This window comes from Archocentrus centrarchus, chromosome 9 (genome assembly GCF_007364275.1).
Source record: "Archocentrus centrarchus isolate MPI-CPG fArcCen1 chromosome 9, fArcCen1, whole genome shotgun sequence".
NCBI lineage: Eukaryota > Metazoa > Chordata > Actinopteri > Cichliformes > Cichlidae > Archocentrus > Archocentrus centrarchus.
In genome coordinates, this window is record NC_044354.1 from 5,043,591 (window position 1) to 5,064,689 (window position 21,099).

The window sequence follows — 21,099 nt, forward strand, 5'->3', positions numbered from 1 at the left end:
TTGGCAAACGCCCCCAAATAAGGACCCAGCTCAGTGATTGGCTAAGATCGTGACAGACGGTGGGGGATGCAAATTGCCTCAGGGGTTAAAGTGACAGGACGCCATTGTTATGTAACCTTATAATACTGTATTACAAAAGTGTATATTTAACATAATCCATTCGTAACTCATGCTTCCGTGGCAATACTTACATGTTGACTTTCATCATTTATACCTAAGTGTTTTTAATACTTTTTCTTTTACTATAAACATGACTTTTGCTTTTCTAAACTCACTAGATTTTCAGGAACTTAGTCAAATCAGAATTTACAAGAAAAAAATTGTAGTTTCCCTCTTTACTGCGCTATATTCTGTGTTGCAACCACCTGTTCTTACATTTTAATTCAAAAATGCATCATCATCCCAAATAGATTAGGCTAAAAATTAGTCTGTTATACAGGAAGCCCAGTTTTCAGCGAAGTGATAACAGTGCAATTGCAGTTTTTATTAGCTACAGTGATGCCAAACAATGTTAGACAAAAAAAAAAAAAGGGAAAATGGTTCTGCAGGATCTGCAGTATGTGATGCACCACAGAAAATTTCCAACACATCTTGAAGCCTCTTGGCATTTTCAGGTTATATTTATATAAAAAACAAAACAAAACAAAAATAAAAAACACTGGAATTTGATTTGTTTAATTCTTTGAGACACAAACTGGATCACAACCAAATCTTTCATAACAAACCAGGGGTCCTTGATACCAAATTAAACCCATTTAAGTCTGGCAAAAAATAAAATAAAAATACAGCTGGCATTAAAGCTCACATCCTTTAAACTGAGAAATTTGATTATAATACCCAACATGATTTTTATATATATAATATATATATATATATATATATATATATATATATATATATATATAAAAAAAATAAAATTCAGCAAGAGTAGGACAAGGAAGCCAGACACTCCATATAAGTTGAATAAGCAGGTCTTTGAGACATAACTAGCAGCAACATAAATCAAGGGCCTGGACCCCCGCAGTGCAGCTACCAATCTGTGGCAACATTACAATGAAATGAAACTTTTATGGCAAATAAATACATTTATCTCTCCGTTGAACTGAGATTACCTCTAGCTGGAGCGCAGTGTATGCAGTCAGTTGGAGCAGCTTTTTTTTTTTTTGTTTTTTCCTCTTTTTTCCTTTTTAATATATATAAATCACAGGAGTCTGAGCAGGAAACTTGACCCAACTTCCTCAATCATGTGTTCCTGTACCATCATTACAACACTTCCTAGCATGGGTGAAGACATACAGAAACTCAATAGAGAAACTTTTTACCGTCCCTCTATTAACATTTGCAGGCAGTTGCTGGGCAGTACGTATCCATGAACTTGGGTGGACCAGCAATCTCAGACTGAAACTGTGATCCTGAGAAACATGTTTACAGGGTGGTTTCTCTAACAAAGGCACACAAACATGGAGACACCTTGCAGGTAGTTCTGTCTTCAAGGCCAGCAGACATGGACTGATGGTTGTCAGTGCAGGACAACATTTAAAAACCCAACTTTAAAATAAAAATTATTAAAAAAAAAAAAAAAAAAAAAAAAAAAAAAAAAAAAAGATCCTGGCCATTAAAAATGTATACTGCCATTCAAAACTATGTTTTGTTTTTTTTAAATATCTGAAACAAGACTTAGAGGGAGAAAAAAAAATGAATATATGAATGGATACTTTTTGGTTAAATCTGAAATAGCTTCGACATTCTGCTGTTAAGTAGCAGACAAATACCATATTAGTTACCCATTTCTATCTGACTCAAAAATATAGCAGTGTTTAAAAAGACTAGACTTTATAGACTTTATCCAATTGTAAGGACGGTTGAGCCTCTAATGTCCCAAAACAAAAAAAAAAAAAAACAAACAAAAAAAAAAAAAATTGTTTCAAAGATGTATGATATCAAATGATGTCATCCTACTGAGATCTAAACTATTAATCATCTAACAGACATTTATTTACATTAAAATTTAAGAGATTTTACACCAAATTTGCAATAATATTGCTTTAAATGTAAGAAATATCTAAAATTTAAAAAAAAAAAAAAAACCCTTGACAGACTTGGTAAACAAAGACATGAGGTGCATGCTTAATGGCTTGTCTTTTTAAAACGAAAGCTTTAAAAAGCTCCTCTGACGAGGAGAGCTTTTTTGGGGGGTGAGGGTGGGGGGTAAACACAATAAAAAGGCCCTATTTGGCTTCAAGTCAAGGCGTCCTGGCTTTGGCTTTGAACAGGCTCCCAGTGGCCCAACAGTACCATTCAGATTTAAGGGTTTCTGGACTTCGGGTTGCTGTCTGCCTGGACAAAAGAAGAATCTCATGGTTTTTGTATTCATAGCAGCTTCTCATTCCACCGGGCTCTTCCTCTGACCAGAGCGGCCCAAATTTCGGCAGGCTAAACTACCTGAAACACACCAGAAAGCAGTCGTCAGCATTTAGTCCAAACACAATTTTCCACCTCAACAGCAACTTCTGTAACATAAATATAAAAACTTTAAAAAGGTGACAAAAATGGGCACGCTATTTGATCCTGATGAACTGAACACTACTTTATTGACCAAGGGGGGGAAAAAAAAAAAAAAAAATTATATATTATATATACACATTCAGGTAACAATACCAGATACAATAAATCAGAGAACATGTTCTAAGACCACATGGAAAACAACAGATAAAGCAAGCACCAGAATGCTACACTTTAGGAAACACATCAGCAAAGGTTCACTCCAGAGTCCAGAGAAAGACGGATGAACCTGAGCCTGCTGTACAAATGTCACGCTGTCAGTCTCTCTCTTCACAAGCCCTAGAACAAGACAGTTGACCCAAAAATACAAGAAGACACCTTCAACCTTTGACTAACTTCTCTGCAAACAGAACTTTGTCTCCATAAATGAAAGAGAATTTTAGTTAAACACATTTAGTTAGCAAAATGTGTGTGTGGGAGAGAATAAATCTAATCAATGCCTCGCTGTAGTGTAGGTGCATCCTCACTTGAATATGCTGTCTAAAAGGCAAAGCCAAGAAAAAAAAAAAAAGAACTTTGATATGACTTTAAATCTAATGAATGATTTTAGTGGAAATATGGAAATGTTACAGCTGTACACTTTCTGTTGTTGCCATTAATGAGGAAAGAAATGTGTGTGTGTGTGTTTGGGGGGGTGGGGGCTAAAGTAGGTTAAATTACTGTTTCAATAATGTAAAAGTGGCATTTTCCATGTATAAAAAGTATAATAAATTTAAATACCTGCTTGTGGACTCAAGATCACATTTTGCTGCTTTCTCTTCTTCTTATCTTCTTGTATAGGTATACCCTTAAAAAAATTAAACAGATCAACATTTGTACAGGTGTAGCAGTGTACAAAGCAGTGTACCAGAGCATCAATTTGAATTATTTTAAATTAATATTTTACACTGACTGAAACAAACATACCTGTTTCTCCGTTTCTCGCAAATTCCTCAAGTGGGGCGAAGAAGAAAAGTTATCCAGTTTCACATTACCTGCCAAATGACAAGTGAAGATTCAAAGTAACCAAGTGACTATTTTTTTTTAATAGTTCAAAGAACATAAGACAGTGAACTTTGCGCATACCTGCAGGGCTTCTGTAAAGCTGACAGTCCTTCTTGATGTGGGCGTTTGAGCCACACAGGTAGCAGCAGCGAATATCCACTCCATCCCTTTTCCTCCAGTGTTCACTCTTGTGTCTGACCTGATCCTTAGATTCCTCTGCTGCATTCACTTTGTCTTGTGGCTGCTCTGACCTCCTCTCTGAATCCCGCCTGTGCTTAGGCCTGGGGCCACAATCATTCACAATGTAACGCTAACATTAAAGGATGGCGTGCACGGTGCAAACGGATATTTGAGTAAATAGATATTGTGACTAATTACTTGTGATTGTACCCACTTCTTACGCATGGGGCAGTCTTTCATGAAGTGGCCAATCTTTCCACAGATGCGGCAGCAGCGATCATTGGGGGCCACTTCTCCTTCAGTAAGTACTTCGGGATCGAAGAAATACTCCTGGGAGAGGTGCGGGTAAAACACGGTTTTACTGTCGACTGGAAAGTATCACCACAATAAGCAAATGTAGTGTTCAGACAGCAAATACTGACCATCTGACTGGGATATACAGGAGGAAAGTGTCTGACTGGTGTGCCAAACACTCTTCTTCCATTGATGAGAGCCTTCATGATGAAGTTAGTCACTGAGACAAAAAAACAAAAATATGTATACATATTTTTTTTTATAAAAAAAACAAAAAACAAAAAAAACAATAACAAATGAGCCTAATTTGGGGGGGCAGGCATACTTTTCCTTGAGAGACCAGCACCCAAATTATGATTGAGGTCAAACGGATCTGTAATAGAAACAAAAAAGAACACTATTAAAAATATTCACAAGCAGCCATACATGGTTTGATTCAGCAAATTAAACATTTGATTTTAGATGAGTGATTAGTTAAAATATATTATGCAAATTTTTTTTTTTTTAATTCCCCCCCCACCCTTCCTTGGTGTACTTTAAACAGACCGAGTCTCACACAAACCTTCGATGACGATGTATTTTGAGGTCCACTGCTTGTTGAAGGTGGTGAGGCGGGCGAGCTGTCGGACACAGACAACGTGCTCTCTGAAGTCGAAGTCCTCCGTGTAAAAGCGCAGCAGGTTGAGCCACAGCTCCCCCACAGTCTCAGTGTTCTTCCCATAGTGTGGCCAGTGACTTGGCTAAAAAGGACAATTTTGATGGACCATTAATACAGTCTTACATTTGTATTCACCATATGGTTTTAGGCACGCAAATACAAAATACTCACCAGTGCTTTTAAATCATCAAAGAAGTACACGTTCCAACCGTCTACTAGTACTTCAGGCTTCTTTCCATCATAGATCTGCAAGAAACCACTTGGTCAAGCTGTAAGCTTGGACACATGACATTGTGACTGAACATCCTAAATAAAATAACTACTGCAAAGACACTTAGTATCAAATGAATTCAAATGCAGGCACCAAAATTGCCTGCATTTAAATTGTTAAATAACAAAATAGTAATAAAAAAAAAAAAAAAAAAAAAGTAGATTGTGTTTTAAAGAAAGGCTACACTTGCATGGCCAAACCAAGACACACATTTATGTGCGACTTGCAAAAAGGATAAAATGTGCTTTTCTTCCAGTCTCTTGTACCTCTTGCAGCACGGGGATAACTGGTGGGTTTCTCTGCTGAAGGAAGAACAGCACCATGAGGGTGTAGGCGTAGGATGAGAGGCTACCACGTGAAGCGTCTCCAATGTCACACATCTGTAAAATGGAAGTGGAAGCAAAATTTAATAAATACATTAACAAAAAAAAACCTGCATATTTTGTAAATTATGACCCAACACTTAAAAGATGCCTCAGCTGCGAGTCTAACGCATGTTCACCTTGGCAAAAACCTTCATTGCGTAACAGAGGATCTTCACTCTTCTGTCAATTGCAGCATACGTAGCTAGCAGGTGAGTGTTGTGCAAGGCCTGAAAGGGAGGAGGAAAAAAAAAAAAAAAAAAAGTGTTAAAATGAGATTTATAAGTCACTCAAAGGCAAATCCAAAAGGTGTATTTTTTTTTTTTTTTTTTTTAAATAAATTTAAAAGACAGAGCCCCACCAGCGTATTGTAGAGGCTGATGTCTCCTTCCAAGCCAGTGCGAACATGGTAGAACTTCACAATGGGTACTTTTGCTGTAGTGATGGGCAAGATGTTCCTCAGATCTGGTGAGATGTGGATACACACTGACATTACCAACACGTATGGGATAAACATACAGGACCTTTATTTGATCATTATAACTGATCTCCCATTAATGTGACTCCTGTGGTTGGGTAGGCAACACTACTTTTAAGTTGAATCAATTTAAAAGTTAAAAAAGAAACTTCCAAATATCTTTAAAATCAAATAAAACGTAAATAGAGTTTCACACTTAGCATGACACAAAGATGCTACCATAGCCACATTAATGAGTGCTATGAAAATACCCCAGGTTGCTATAAACCCAGAATGGTTTGTTACCATTTGATCAAAACTAACACTGGCTGCAGGCAGACAACATAAGCGACACACTGATTTAGAAGTGCAAGAATGTCAGCTTCTCTTATGTCTCCTATGTCTTACCTGGGTGCTTCTTTAGCAACCTTGCAAGGCTCTCAATGATGTTGATGCAGTCAATGTCCTATGAGAGGGAGGGCAGGGGGGCACAATTTAATCACTTATATAAGTATTGCTAGATAATAAGAATGCAAGGACAACCATGAAAAACAGCCAAGACAGCTTTTAATCAAGTTAAATTTTACTAATTGATTCTTGAATCAATCAGGTTGGTGTACACGGTGCAAATCAACAAAACTACATGCGTCAACGGCTTGATAAATAAAGTCAGGCTGAATTACAGGATTAGCTGTAGTTGGTAAGCTACCAAGAATTAAGTAGAGAATCCAAAGAGAGCACTAAAAACAACCAAAAATCATGAATATCAAAAGTAAAATATACCAAAAGTCAGAATAATAAACAATATACACCAGTGCTGCTCATTTGCATTCTTTGCAGATTAAAAATGTTCAACTTTCAAAAGTGAACATCACGAGAAGAATTTCATAAAAGCCTCAGAACTGCGTTTAATCCCCAATCGCTGAAGAAAGTCACGCTGAACCTCAACAAAGCTAAACGATAGTAAATAATTAGTGCACAGCTGATGTGTTCATATAAAAGAAGCAGTAGCTCACATCTATGGTTTCCTGTCCCTCCAACACCATGCAGATGTCTAGGTCACTCTGTCTGAAGCCAAAGCCATTTTTGGATGATCCAAACAGTTGTAAACGAGCGCCTGTGATCCAAAAAACACCAAGATTTGTTAACCAAGTCAATAAAATGTATCGCCATGGTAGTTTAACTCTGAAAAACCAAAAGATGCTAAACAGTAAAGAAGCCAGGTGACTTCACCATCAAACTGTCTTCTGACAAAGAGCTCGAGGTCTTGAAGGATGTGTTCTCTTACACCCACTTCCAGTTCATCTGGGGCAAAATCGCCTAAAAAGGAAACAAAACAATTTAGCTTAAAATAACTTGGTGATTAACTCATTTAAATAAATGCAAATCCTACTGGGGAGTCAATCAGAAAGTACACTTGAATGACCAGCACTGGGCCTAAGGCAAGAACCTTACTGAAATGTATCAGAATTTGACAATAAACTTTAAATTCACGTCAGTTTTTCCAGATACCCCCAGAACCACTGACACTGCTACATCTGCTGTATTTTCTTCTGGAGCATTTGAAGTTCTCCCTCTTCATTAAACTCAAGGAGCTTTTTGAGCCCCACACAAAACGTTGCCGCCCCATCATGCTCATGATTTTCTCTCAAACACACCATGAACAGATGGCCATCGTTAAGCTGAAACGAGCAATCTGCAACAATTAACACTTTGTTAAAATAGTTGAAGTTGGATTAAACGAACTTACTTTTTCCAGAGTAGAAGTGTGACATTGAGATACAGGTTAGGGACACATTTCCTCAACGTTAACAGTATTACATCTGACCCAAAACACTTAACCCCATAATACTCACTGTAACACTGCTCGCAGACTTTGTTAAGGACACTGAGAAACTCTGGTGTTAATGGGGGTAAGGGCTCCAGCTGCACTTTCTTGAAATCTTCAGGACAGTCTTTCTTCAGGTGGCCGTCACGTTTGCACAAGCTGCACACGACCATGTGTGACTAATGATGTCGAAATGAGAAATACAATTTAACATTTCGTCACCTACAACTTAAATAATTACCACACAACTTTAAAACGTTAAGTTAAATTATGAAATATATTCGTTTTTTGATTTACATGAATGTAAACACTGTGAACAAGCGAAGGCAAACTGACCTTTCCTCTGGTGAAAGCTTGTTTGGTGAACTCATAAGACAGTCTGCTCTGTTTCTGGTTTTTACTTTCTGGGCTCTCATCTTTAATTTGATCCTCTGAAGGTAGAAGAGAAACTTCGATAGGTGCCGAATCCACTTCTTCTTCCTCTTCCTCATCCATTGAGCCAGGTGTGTCTAAATCTGGACCCTCCTCATCAGACAAATGCTCCTCCCCTGAGATCTCATCAACTAGGAAAATCTCTTCATCTTCTGTGTTGAAGCTGTCCAGGTGCTGCCGGTTATGTGAGTCCACATCAATATTTACGTCTTCATCCTGCTCCTCCTCCTCATCGTCCTCATCCTCTGAAACGCTGCTTTTGCCCAGGTCCACCTTTTCTTTCTCCCTTTCTTCATCTGAGTCACTGAATTCTTCAATTTCCTCCTCTTCCTCAATAATGCAATCAGAGTCCTCGGGGCCATTTTCTATAGGTTTAGGTTGACTTGTACAATGAACGCTGAGCTGACTGAAATCTGACAAGCACGCGCTCTCTTCGTTCGAAGGCTTAGCATTAGCCCCCTGAATACGTCCTCCCTTTGGGCCTCTTTTGTGATTAGCAGCTTGTGTATTGAGTGACTGTGCAAAGTACTTGTATGTGGTTTTGAGGCAGTGGAGGATGTACTCAAACATTTGCTGGCTGTTCACTGTGCGGGCCACGTTTCTCTTCACAGCAAAGGGGTCTGAAAACAGAGCCATTTGCAAACATTACACCATGTAAGAGAAGTCTCCATCAGTGGTTCTCAACCTGTGGGCTGGGCCACATTGGTAGGGCACCCCTACCACTGCAAGGAGGACACAGACATCCAGGTATTTAAAAAAGGAGGGGAGTGTTTGGTTTTTTTAGTTTTTTTAAACAGGGAAAATATACAGGAGTTTGCTCATGAAGTTGCACTGACCTTTATTAAGTGAAATTCAACTTGGTTGGTTTAGATTTACTGAACCTTCTGGGGGTGCAGTATGCAAGAAAAAGTTTGGGAACCACTGCTTTAACGCATAACTCAAAAATAAGGATCTAGGACTGAGCAGAATCAAATCAAACTGAGAAATAAAACAGATTCTCCATGTGACCATTTCTCCTTACAGAAGTATCAAAACATAAAAGTGATTTTAACCAATCAGATATAAGAAAGCTTCTGACCCTCTATAGCGATGCGCTTTTTAGGCCAGTCTTTCATCTCTCTGGAGAGGACGACACTGGTCCGCACACTGATTACACTCTCAGCCATGTTGAACTCCAGGGAGTAGAAGCGAAGCATTTCAACCCAGAGAAGCCCAACTTCCACTGGTGGACGAGGACTCTGAAGCACCAGTGGAACCTGCAAAAAAAAAAAAAAAAAAAAAAACACACACCAGAAAGACTCATATTACTACAAAAGTATGCTTGAGCTTCACTGAAACATTTTTAACTGTCTCCGAATAAAAGTCAAAACTATCTTTTATTCAGAAACAATTTTCTGTGCTCTGATCGTCTTTCAGGCTATTCTGAGTGATGGAACATGACAAAAATAAATCTTTCCTGTGACAGATCAATTATAACTATACTATCAGAGGATTCACAATTTCTGCTCGTTTATATTTTTCTGTGGAAATAAAAGAATTTGATCTACAAAACTGCATCTTAAAAAAAAAAAAAATCTCAAATTATTATATCAAACTGACAAAAAAAGAGAATCAGCAGACTCAGTTGTTAAATGATGTGTCATCATCATGATTACCTTCCCCTTTCTGCAGGTGCCCTCTGCTGGTTGGGATTCCTTGGAGGAAGGGGTGTAGGCCCAGTGTAAACAGCCATCCTCTACATGCGTGAGGTTGAAGTCTGACAATCTGCTGAGTGAAAACACCTTAATCTAAAGACAATCAGATGTTTGCATTAGTTTATGTAAAAAAAACAAAAAACCAAAAAAAAAAAAACAACACCTAGCAAGAGCCAATAATGAAAAGCAAGCTAAAGGACTGAAATGAAAATAAAGACTTACATCTTGGTTGAAATAGGTGGGCAAGAGAGATTCTTTGCGCTTCTGTAAGAAGTAGATAACCAAAAGAGCAAAGACGTACGGCGGCAGTCCCCCCTCTTCGGCACGGTCAATCTCACAGATCTTTAAAAATAAATGCAATGTTTAACAAAGAGTAAAGAATTTTACAAGTTGCCTTACTAATGTGAGGAACAGAGCTCGGTCTATACTGGAAACATACCCGGGCCCAGCGTCTGAAGCCCAAAACCAGAGGCACGAGGAGAGGCTCCTGAGTGCCCAGAGCAGAAAGATAGGACGTGGTTTGGAACGCGTTTTCATTCCCAGCACTAACTTTGCAGATTAAGCCACTGTTGGGGGAGGAAGGGTGGAGAGCTCATTTTCATTTTGAGTTTGGTGCTCTTGAGCCTGTGCTATGAGCATTGTCTATATCCTCTTGTTGCATGCAAGAAAAAAAACAAACAGACAAACAAAAAAAAAGAGACATGTAACTGCATATGATACAGACCTCTTTTTTTCTTTGCAGATGACCACAGGCACCCTAGCGTGAAAATCGGCCTCCATATCAATGAAGAGAGCTGAGAATAGCACAACAAACAAACAATTTAAACCTTCCACTCGACACCATGACTGACTTACTTATGTCTGAAACACAGTAAAATGAAAACTCACGGCTCACAGAGAGGCACTCCTTAACCAACAACAAGACGTCTGGCTGATGCATCTGTGAATACATTCCATTTCAAAGCCTTTATACAACATAAATACAATATAAATATAGTGTATGCTACAAGCACAATATACACACAGTAACTTATTGTAAAATGCAATAAAATCATTTTCCCCACCCACACCATCACGACTTACCTTTGCCACATAAATACCATTTATGGTAATCTCTTATTTATTCTGCTACCTTAAATGATGCATTATAATGTCAGTCCATGCATATATATGTTGATGAAAGACTTTTTTCTACTGATTATTCTCCGGGGGTGTCACTATTTCCCAACTTTACCATCATAATAAAATTAAGAGAAACAGAAATAAAACTATATTCACATCACTGAACTCACGTGAGTTGGATACTGGATGTCAATGTTCATATCAGAGTCCTTGAATCCAAATTTAGTGCAAGATGATCCATAAAGCCTGAGTCGGATCTCTACGAATGGGTGAAAGCAGGACAATAATGTTACTATTATCAAAGTAACTGAAAGAATACAGTTGTTATATACATCGTGAACTTAAACATAAGAACCAGTTTGCTGCAATGCTGCAACAGTGTCAGGATTCATTTAAATTAAGTATCCGTTACAAACAAATATTTCCTCCTTGTGTGCCTTACCAGGTAGGACGGACAGGAGGAGGTCTTGCATGGTGGAGACAACACACCGTCTCCGCTCGACATCCTGGTCAGTCAGCCCATGTTTCTGGACGACAGCATCTAGTACAGCACTTATTGCACTGATCTGCTCTGGACTGGGAGGTAGGATCTCAGTCAGCATCACCTGCTCTTGCCTCTCCTATAAGCAAAAATAAACACACAGGAAAGGGGTGTTCATCGACTACGCCACAATAACAGCACAGTCAATATAAACTAACAGCATTTCATACCTTGGCCCTTCTCCTGTGTCGTTTGTCTCGAATGTGCCTGTAAGCCTCTGACAGAGAGTCCAGGAAAACGTCACACAGGGCACAGCTGTAAAGCGCAGCAGGGTTGCTGTGGGACTTCTGAAGTGATTTAAAAAAAAAAAGGAAAGCACAGACATCGGACAAATTAAAATTAAATTAAAATATTGAATCACTGGAGCAAGTTTGACAACAGAAAGAATGCAATTTTTTTAGGTTTAACTCCCAAAAAAAGAACAGACTTTGAAAATCTGTACCTTCTTTAGGCTGTAAACCTCAACCCTGTTAAGTCGCTTCTCTGCTTGCCGTATGCTGCGGAGCTCTTTGTTTGAGAGTACCGACTCTTCAATCACAAGACCCCTGTTCTCTTCAGCAAAAGATTTCTTCTTGTTTCGGTTTCTCCGCCTTTTGCCTTTGAAAAGGAGAAACGTCAAAAAGAGAATAAACTGTGAATTAGTAGTTTGCTTTTATAATAGACTGAGTGATAATGCTGAAAGTGTTCCACTCATTCTCCAGAGACTGATTTCCAAACCCTTACCTGACTTATGAGAACTATCATCTGTGGATTCTCTTCTTCCCTGTTCCCTGTCCTCCTTTGGACCTTCTTGTGTACCCCTCCTCCGGTGCTGCTGGGAGCGCTCTCTCCAGTTATCTTCCTGAGGACCTGTGAACCACCGGAGATCATCCCTCTGTGAGGGGCTGTGCCCACCTCTTAATCCACCAGGAGAGCGGCTTAGGGGCCCCAGCCCTCCCTTCTTAGGGCTGGCCCTGTAGGGCCCAGATTGGTTTTTCTTGGCCTGCTGGCCTCCGTCTGACCGGATGTTCTGTCCTTGCAACTGGTCCTGCATCCACCAGCTTTCTCCCTTCTCTGCCGCTGCTGCTCCCCGCTCCCTACCACCTCTCTTACCCCGGTAAGGCCTGCCCGAGTTTTCCATGGTACACAGTTGTGCTAAAACTGCAGGATAAAATGTCCAGTTAATGTGGAAATAGTCCTGATGTAATCAAAACACTGACAAACCAAGGATCACCTGACAACCTTCTGACTTTTGCAGAAGTGCTTTGTTTGAAGAAGCAGTGAGCTAATTTGGATATTTTATATTTGCATGTAGAAAACCTTACACTGACTGTAACTACTCAGTTATTTTGTCATGTAATCCATACCAGACTGTTGCGCAACTTTGCAGGACCTAGGCGCTGCTGCATTTTTCAGCTCAGCACCTGCTTGAACATGGTGAGCCAATAGGTAGCGAATGATAAAATGGTAACTGGCTGACCTCTGCAAACTCAGGTTAACCGTTAACCATCTTTTATTATTGGTTCTGAACGCTGACAGCTCTAAATAAAATCTTACCCATGTGATAGCTAACGTTAACAATGCTGATTTTCATGTCACTATTACTACTACTAATACTAGTAACAACATAACCGCTGTTGGTTGAAACAGTTTACGCACAAACATAAAAGGTTGCAGTCTAATCCAATCTAACCCAAACTGCGCGACAGTGAGATTATGACACGGTGTAAACGTTAGCTAGCTTACTAGCTTCTCCAGCGTTATTATTTGACTCTGTTACTTCTTCCGCTTCCTCGAGTTGATGGTTTATAATGTTACCATCTCTGTATCACACAGCTCGTCAATAAATCTGTGTTTGTTACCACATATAAAGTTCGAGAGTGCAGCCACATAGTTACAGCAATGCTAACGTTAGCTACACATACTTAGCTTGCTAGCACAGGCACTTAAGGTTAACAGCTAGCAGCGGCTATCGTCGCTGTTTACTGCAGTTTTTGTCAAGCTGTCCAACCTACAGCTGAGGTAAAGGCAGCTATTAGTCACACGCCTGCGGTAACTATCCACAAATATTGTTAAATTCGCCAAAATACCTTTTGAAAATGCACAGAGGACATGGTTGAAGCCTTGTTCAGGTCTGACTTTGCATGCTCTCTTGTCTTGGACTAGATTTTGAAAGGTGACATAGGAGCCGTTTATTTTCTAATCGTCAGCGTCCATGTTCCGCCCACCGCGCACGCACGCACGCACGCACACACAAACACACACAGACACACGCAGAAAAAAAAAAAGAAAGAAAAGTGCAAACCCTAACAAATCATTAACGCCGAAAAAATAAATATATATATACATACACTATGTTCGCCTTTTTTTTAATACAATGTATTTAATCCCATGTTTTACATTTTTTCTAACTGGCTCTGATTTACACAGATTTATTACTTTCGGCCTCTAAAATTTATAGAAAACGCGTTCCAGTTGCCAAAATTTACGAAATATTTGCCATTTTTTCTTTGTTTTTCTTTATGCATTGTTTATAGTATTTAAATTATTCATACACCTTGTTTGATATAGATTTTATTTTATAATTTGCTATGAAATGAGCTGATATGGCCAAATGTTTGAAATTATAATAAGTAAAACAACAGCTGCTGTATTATTATTATCATCGTTGTTGTCGTTTCTGTGATTACGTGAAGAAGAAGATTACATTTAAATTTAATACATGTAAACCATTTCACATGTGAACATTTCATATAGAGGTATTAATTTTCAGATATTTCATAGGAAATATTCTGTAAAATATTAAGTCTAAGTAAATTTAATCGTTTTTCTACAACAAGTTAAAGCGCGTTCAATAAGTTCAAAGTGTGCTTTTATTTTTAGGCCTTTAACGAGTAAAATCTGTTAATGTGTTATAGAGCATGATTTGATTCAAATCTCCTTTATATCTATTGACTTTTTAATTCGCTCTCATGTAATAGATCTAAAAGTATAACATATGGTCCAGGGTAGATGGGGCAGTGATTGTTTAGCCTCGGGTGCCTAGGGTAACAGGAGAAATGTGTGATGCATGAGCGGGGAAGACCCCGCGAAAACTGACGTCATCAGACAGAACTCCCCACTAAATCCAGAAGGCAGCATCCAGGAGACTGCTGCCGTGGATGCGCTGTCCTCTGCAGCCTATGTACGCAGTCACTGGACCAGCAGCTTGTGTGCAGACGGGCTCTAGTCAGACTGGAGATGGTGTCATTTGTGAACGATGAACGTGGTTTAGAAAGTGTTCTCAAAAGGAGAAGAATGAACGGCGCGTCTCCTTCTGCAGAAGCGCTCACGCTGGCTCAACAGCGCCAGACAGCTCGACATAGAAAACAGAAACTCGTGTCCAAACTGGCAGACTCTGGTTTTGAGGAAGATCTGACATCCTCCCCGATTCCTCAGAAATATGTGTCCCCGCTCCGTTCAGGCAAACCGGAGACTCTCGCAGGACAGCTCTGCAGCTGGTACCGTCAGTACGGAGACATCGGGTTTATGATCCAGAGGGAGAAAGAGGCGCAGTTTCATCCCTGCAAAAGCCTGGCACGCCAGCCACAAGTAAGACGCTTGCAGTGTAGATTTTAACTAAATGGAAAACACCATAAAAATATGAAAATATGTGTTACACCTGTATTTGTACTTTTTGACTCATTAGGCTACTTATCTGCCTACTTAAAAAAAAATATTGCATGGTTAAAAAAAAAAAATGGTGGTAACTGTGTTTTACTTGCAGTTGACTGCAGAGGCCCGGTGTAAGCTGGTCAGCTGGCTTATCCCAGTACACAAACATTTCCGTCTGTCCTTTGAGTGCTGCTGCCTGGCAGTGAACATCATGGACAGGTTCCTGGCATCCACACCTGTGGCTGCTGACTGCTTTCAGCTCCTAGGTGTCACTGCACTTCTCCTAGCCAGTAAACAGGTTTGTCTTTTTGTGCGTGGCGTACTTGTGAAGCAGATGCTTTGTGTTTTTTTGGATATCATTCGACCATCCCTTTCTTTGTTCTCCGCAGGTGGAGGTTTGCTCACCACGAATCAGCCATCTCTTGTCATTGTGCTGTAATGTGTTCACTAAAGAGCAACTCTGCAACCTGGAATGTCTTGTCCTGCTTCGTCTTAACTTCCGCCTCTCTGCACCCACGCTGGCCTTTTTCCTCGACTATTACACCAACTGCATTGAGGCTGCCCAGCTGGTGACAGGGAACAGAAGTGATGACGGATTTTCAAGAATGAATCCTGACACAAAGACTTCCAGTCAGTGCAGCAAACTTGCACAAAAGGTTTGCGAGTTGAGTCTCGCAGACTATGCTTTCAACAAATACCCACCATCACTGACTGCTAGCTGTGCACTGAGAGTAGCTGGTGAGTTACTGAAAACTGAACGGGGTCTTCCTGAGCACGACACCATCCGTTCACATGAACATCAGTGGGACTCTTTTGTTGATGAACTGTGCGCACAGTCAGTTTCTTTTCAGCCAGCTGAGAGTTCTCAGCTTTATGAGGGAGACTCTTTTGTGGTGAAGGACCGTTTCCAGCCTGAAGATCATGAGAGATGCAAACAGAGGCTTGTTCAGGAATGTAAAGAAAACCTAAAGCTGCTGGTGTCACTAAACCTGGAGACATTGGAAGTGATGTCTACTATGTGACTACATGAGTGCCACTATTTTCATAGCAGCATGTCAAATTCTCCTCTTCTTTTGGGTTATATTGTTATATTTTAAATAAGTGAGGATAAGGTGTCTATCAGAAGCCTCATATATACCTCATAGACAGTCAGCTGTTTACAGCTACAGGATGCTTACAATGTTGTATTTTTGCTTTTTATTTATTTATATTAATTTACTAAATAGAAATGAAGTATATTAATATATTATTTTATTTTTCATTAATTCTAATGCAAAATCATTATTTTCTGCATACAAGTTTATTTGTCGCTTTTGGAAACTTTTTAATGAAGGATCTCAAAGATGTGTTGTAATGAATTGATTGTTATAATTAATTAAAATTATGTGTAAATGCATTTGTCCTGGTCTCTTAATTTGCCATTAAATATGAAATTATTTCATTTTAGCTTATGGTGACCTTTGAAATAAATCAGTCAACTATAAGCAGCCAAGGAAATAAGCCTTTGTAGAGTCTCTGTTTTCACGGCACTGCAGTATTAAACGACTGATGACAACATGCCAAACCCCTGCCAGCAGAACGCACATATTTTTGACTGGTCTAAATCTAATAAACCACCCCACATGTGGTATGAAAGTGCTGTAAATATGAGGCTAAGGCACTGTGAGTAGTAGTACTTGAATCAATGCACTGATTTTTGTAGCTTATAGGCTGTTGTGCTTGTTTGCCTGGAGGTCAGTTTAACCACGTTTCTTTGTTTACCGTTGGCTATTATTTGAAACAGAATTGTGCCAACGCAGTTTGGTCAGTTTTAGGGGATTTATAAGCTCGCCCTTCTGACACAGTGTTTATTTATTAATAGAGACATTTGTTAGAGTGTTTACTGAGCTGCCGGCTGTAATTGCTCTTTTCAGTTTCCACTGATCTTTAAATGTGGCAACAGGCTTTGTAAACTAACTAGATTTTACGCACAGTTGAATAGAAATTACGCACCGACTTTTCTGGTCATAAAAATGCTATTCTATAAATTATTAAGGGTTTATTTATAATGATATAATGTAACGATAATTATAATGCATAAATAAAAAAATAAGCTATTTTGGCGATTTTATGATGATCAGCTTACACAGCCTCTCTATTGTCTCCACTCACTGTTTATGCACACCATACAATAATCTAGGAGCCTAAGGCATTTTCTGAGTATTTATAAATACTGTATGTCCAAAAGAAGCCATGCCCCTCTGGCTCAGGGAGTTTTTGGCTGCATGCTGAGCGAAGACAGGTCTGAAGCAAAGAGCACCTGCTGTAGCCTAATGGCGCCGTTACGCGCGGCACCAGTATTACACTTCAGACCAGAAAACCGTTATTCTGCACCAGTTTAATCTCCGAGGACGCTACTCCCTGGAGACCAAATAGGTGCATTTGATTGGGTCGCAAGTATGAAACCGCGGTATGGAGAAACACAGACCGGGAGAACGTCGACTATATCAACTCTAAATCAAATGATGTCCCTTCAGTTCTGCAGACAGAGCTGAATTTGGCGGAGATGCAAATAGATGGAAAAACGTTTGATGGTATTTGTCCCAACCAAATGGGGCAAACCTGGAAGAGAGCTGTCGCAAACAAAACGGTTTGAATTACTTCCCTTTGCATGCACTACACACAATTCACCTCTGTGGAGCAGAAAAGACTTTTAAAGTGTTTTCTACCTGCAGGATAAAGTGCTGGTGCCAAGAAGCAGCAGTCCAGTCACTGTGTATGTTGAGCTTCCATGCATCATTGAACAAGGTAAGCTCATCTCTGACACCATAGCTGAACTTCAACCTAAAGCCAGTGTGAGCGCACAAATACACTCCGGGTTCCCACTGTTCCTGTGTTGCAGCTTTCTCCACCATTGCATGGGATGATTTGGAAGATTGTGCGTCCGCCGTGAGACAGGAGAGAGACTCCCTCGGGTCTCAGGTGAGGAGGGAAAAAACGTCAGATGAGAAATGCTCTCTTTCTGTCTCGCGCGCGCTCTCATCAGTCACACCAGTTTTGTGACATCTCGATGTAACTGATGCAGCTTAAATGTAACAACGTGAATCCACGCTTTTCCGGTAAACCGCCGGACAGAACTTTAGGATGGTGGCAGATCTGCAGGTCACTGTTAATGTTTGACACGACCTGCTGGAATCCTACACATGTCATTGTAGTTAACTCATGACACGCAGGCTACAAACTGGCCCTTTTTCCACGAGCTGCCTCTTTGACACAGACAACGACACAACACATTCACCGAAATGACAACCGATACGTATTCTGCTATAACGTCATATTGTCTTGATTTTTCCTGGTGGGATTTTCAGGTAAAACTGCTATGATGCTTTTTTTTTTTTTTTAAATGACCGTTTATATGAAGTGCCTGATGGTCAGTTTTATTCATACACAGGTAAACCAGTCGGATGCAAATGACCAAGACTTTGGAGAATATGGGCTGGATTTCATGGCAGGTGAGAAAACTAAACCTTATAAGCTGCTGGAGTGCTGCATCGCTATAATAATTAATATAATCAAATTCAAAATCATGCAGTAGTGAGATCCTCAAAAATCACATTGAATAAATCCCTGGGTGTTTGCCTTCTCTGTCAGAGTCTCCTACCACACTGGAGAGCAATCTGTCTCCAGATGAACTAGTACCTTTTCAAGGATGTATTATACCTCCCCTCACCCCTCAGCGGGACTTCTCTCCAGAAAACAGTCTGGTTAACTCATCTACAGAAACAGGCAACCCACCTGCCCAGGATGGAGATCCCTGGAAAGGGATAGCAGAGTGCCATGGAAGGGCTTTGGGACACAGCATAGCAGTCAACAAACAGGTAAAATCTTGGGAACATGGACCACTGCCCTGCAGACTTTTTGATCTTGACTTTACAACTTTTGTGTGAATGATCTTTGTGGGAAATCAACATGCATATATTGTGCTTAAAATGACAAAAAAAAAAAGTAAATTAGGGCTATATTTGAAATAACTATTTGTTTACATCTAAACACAAAAGACTGTAGAGGAGTTAGTTATGCCTAAATGAAAAAGGAAAAGCTGGTCACATGGCTGAACATATTTTGCTTTGTGTGTTTGCAGCTCCACGAGTCCCTTCACACACAACAAGAAGAGATCGATTCTCTTGAGGAGAGGAACCTTCACCTCAGGCAGCTGGCTAGTCGAGCAAAGCACCTGGCCTCAGTGCTTGAAGTAAGTTCACAACTGAAGTCAGATTAAGATTCATCATGAATATTATGTAACCTCTTATGCTTGGATTGTCATAAATAATTATTATTGGTCTTTAACTTTGGTCATTTTCTTTCAGAAATTGATGACGGTCAGAGACTCACATGTAAGAGAGCCAGTAATGCCTTGTGGTGGTGATAAAGCCTCGCTGAGTCCCTGTAAGCGACAGCGACTTGATGAAGGATATGAAACAGAATCCTCTGACTCAGTGGAGGACATGTTGAGGGATATTAGCACACGCTGCAATGCTGTCCTGCACAGCAGAGCTACTGAAACAAGACTGCAGCAGGATTTAGAGACTATATGCATGTATGGCGCATTCTCAGGCCTGCAGACGTCCATAGCTAAAGACAGCGCCGTGACTGTGGATGCAGCAGAAGCTGGAGAGAGTGTCTCATCTTTTAGAACCTCTGTTAGAGAACACTGCACCATAAGGACCCAGGTCTTTCCTCATGGACACGCCTTTACCTCGAGGACTCAGCAGGGCGGATACCGCTTTCGCTGGGTTCCCAACCAAAGCTGAAATCAGAGATTAGCATGTAAAGTTGGAGATGTCATGTGGTGCTAATTAGTCGTATGAAGGTGCCCTAACTCTGTAGGCTGGAAGGAAGTGTGTGTGGGCTGCAACTGTTAATGTTAAACCTATAATAGATGGTGATATCTGTAAATGATTCAATGATGTCTTCCTCAGGTAGCTTGTAAGCTAATTGTTCAGAGAAGTGGTACTTAAATGAAATAATACTGCCCAAGCTGTTGTTTACATTGTGTTTCAGTTTACATACCTTAATATCCATTTATGGTTACATCTCGCTATATATTTTCTGTCTTGGAAAATGCCAATATTTTACACATTTGGAAATAAATGTGTTTTAAAAACTGTAAAAAAAAATATGTGTGTACAACATATTTATAGAGCTCACTGAGTTTTTTTTATATGATGATAAAGGAGCTTTGGTGAAAATAAATTAGGCAAATGGAAAGAAACTGTGAACTTGTTTGAGCAGTGAAACAAATGTAACCCTATGAGCTACTTTAAGAAGCAGGAGCTTTGTTTCTGTCTGAGTGACTGTGTGGGCTGAAAGAGGGGACTGAGTAATGATGCAGTGCAGCCAACATCCGTGTTTATATCCTTTTTGGAAAATTAAATATTGCCTATCCCAGCTGTTATGGTCATCTATCCCCAAAACAGAAAATCAGAAAACCTGATTTAAAAAAACAGGAAATTAAAGCAAGAAGAAGAAATTCACTTATCTACAGAGGATGTTAATTTCTGCACTGTTTATCCAAGACAGATTTCCCATGTGGGACAATAAAGTTTATTCAATTCAATTCAAATTCTGACCTTTGAGTATCTGTGGTGTAATCTTCCTTACTTTCACTCCGCTGTTGAACTCTTTAGCTGCAGGCTGATGTCCAATCTCAGGTCAGGCACCTGTATGAACCTCCACCACCAGGGCCTGTTTATTTTAGAGCAGTGAAGGCAGCAGTGCAGACCCGTGGCTGGGGACAGTTTACAGCACTGATTCTCCTGCTGTCATGGCAAATGAACTAGTTCTTATATAGTGCTTTTCTACTCTATCTTAGCACTCAAAGCACTTATACAACATGTTTACATTTACCCATTCATACAAGTATTTCCATGTGTATCTAAGCTAAGTGCTCACTGTCTAACATTCACACACATTCCCACTCCCAATGCTTGCATCGGAGAGCAACTTGGGGTTCAGTATCTTGCCCAAGGATATTTTGGCATGCAGCCCAGAGCAGCCAGGGATCTAACCGCCAACCTTCCAATTAGTAAGTGACCTGCTCTA

The 21,099-nt window shown here is 39.9% G+C and overlaps 2 protein-coding genes across 3 annotated transcripts; one reads left to right on the top strand and one right to left on the bottom strand.

Annotated features, from left to right (window-relative positions):
• Positions 1-1,606: 1,606 nt before the first annotated feature.
• On the bottom strand, positions 1,607-13,589 carry tut7 (terminal uridylyl transferase 7). Of its 2 annotated transcripts, XM_030738022.1 has the most exons (30): positions 13,455-13,589; positions 12,109-12,525; positions 11,828-11,982; positions 11,556-11,672; positions 11,287-11,464; positions 11,015-11,103; positions 10,611-10,662; positions 10,447-10,516; positions 10,162-10,288; positions 9,945-10,064; positions 9,684-9,815; positions 9,107-9,284; positions 7,933-8,648; positions 7,625-7,775; positions 7,002-7,088; positions 6,785-6,885; positions 6,177-6,234; positions 5,673-5,776; positions 5,452-5,541; positions 5,216-5,329; positions 4,850-4,924; positions 4,583-4,760; positions 4,346-4,393; positions 4,149-4,240; positions 3,941-4,056; positions 3,628-3,827; positions 3,469-3,536; positions 3,283-3,349; positions 2,368-2,442; positions 1,607-2,317 (listed from the first exon to the last, which is right to left on the bottom strand). In XM_030738022.1, the coding sequence occupies exons 2-29, from the start codon at positions 12,503-12,505 to the stop codon at positions 2,384-2,386; spliced, it is 3,939 nt and encodes a 1,312-aa protein (XP_030593882.1). In that variant the 5' UTR covers positions 12,506-12,525; positions 13,455-13,589; the 3' UTR covers positions 1,607-2,317; positions 2,368-2,383. The 2 variants fall into 2 exon arrangements, with proteins under 2 accessions (XP_030593882.1, XP_030593881.1); XM_030738021.1 differs by having other exon boundaries at positions 1,607-2,442.
• Positions 13,590-14,892: 1,303 nt separating this feature from the next.
• On the top strand, positions 14,893-19,808 carry ccno (cyclin O). The gene is made up of 10 exons (XM_030738171.1): positions 14,893-14,955; positions 15,131-15,316; positions 15,408-15,756; positions 17,535-17,647; positions 17,733-17,805; positions 17,900-17,979; positions 18,449-18,509; positions 18,649-18,875; positions 19,139-19,249; positions 19,365-19,808. Exons 1-10 carry the CDS (start codon positions 14,893-14,895, stop codon positions 19,806-19,808), a joined length of 1,707 nt encoding a protein of 568 aa, XP_030594031.1.
• The last annotated feature ends 1,291 nt before the right edge of the window (positions 19,809-21,099 follow it).

Coding starts and splice junctions, on each gene's coding strand:
- tut7 (XM_030738022.1), bottom strand. CDS start 12,505: ATGGAAAACTCGGGCAGGCCTTACCGGGGTAAGAGAGGTGGTAGGGAG. Junction 11,673..11,827: donor AGGTTTACAGCCTAAAGAAG/GTACAGATTTTC, acceptor AAATCACTTCAG/AAGTCCCACAGCAACCCTGC. Junction 4,925..5,215: donor TTATCCCCGTGCTGCAAGAG/GTACAAGAGACT, acceptor GGTTTCTTGCAG/ATCTATGATGGAAAGAAGCC.
- ccno (XM_030738171.1), top strand. CDS start 14,893: ATGATCCAGAGGGAGAAAGAGGCGCAGTTTCATCCCTGCAAAAGCCTG. Junction 15,757..17,534: donor CTGTGCACTGAGAGTAGCTG/GTGAGTTACTGA, acceptor ATGTCCCTTCAG/TTCTGCAGACAGAGCTGAAT. Junction 17,648..17,732: donor GAGCTGTCGCAAACAAAACG/GTTTGAATTACT, acceptor TTCTACCTGCAG/GATAAAGTGCTGGTGCCAAG.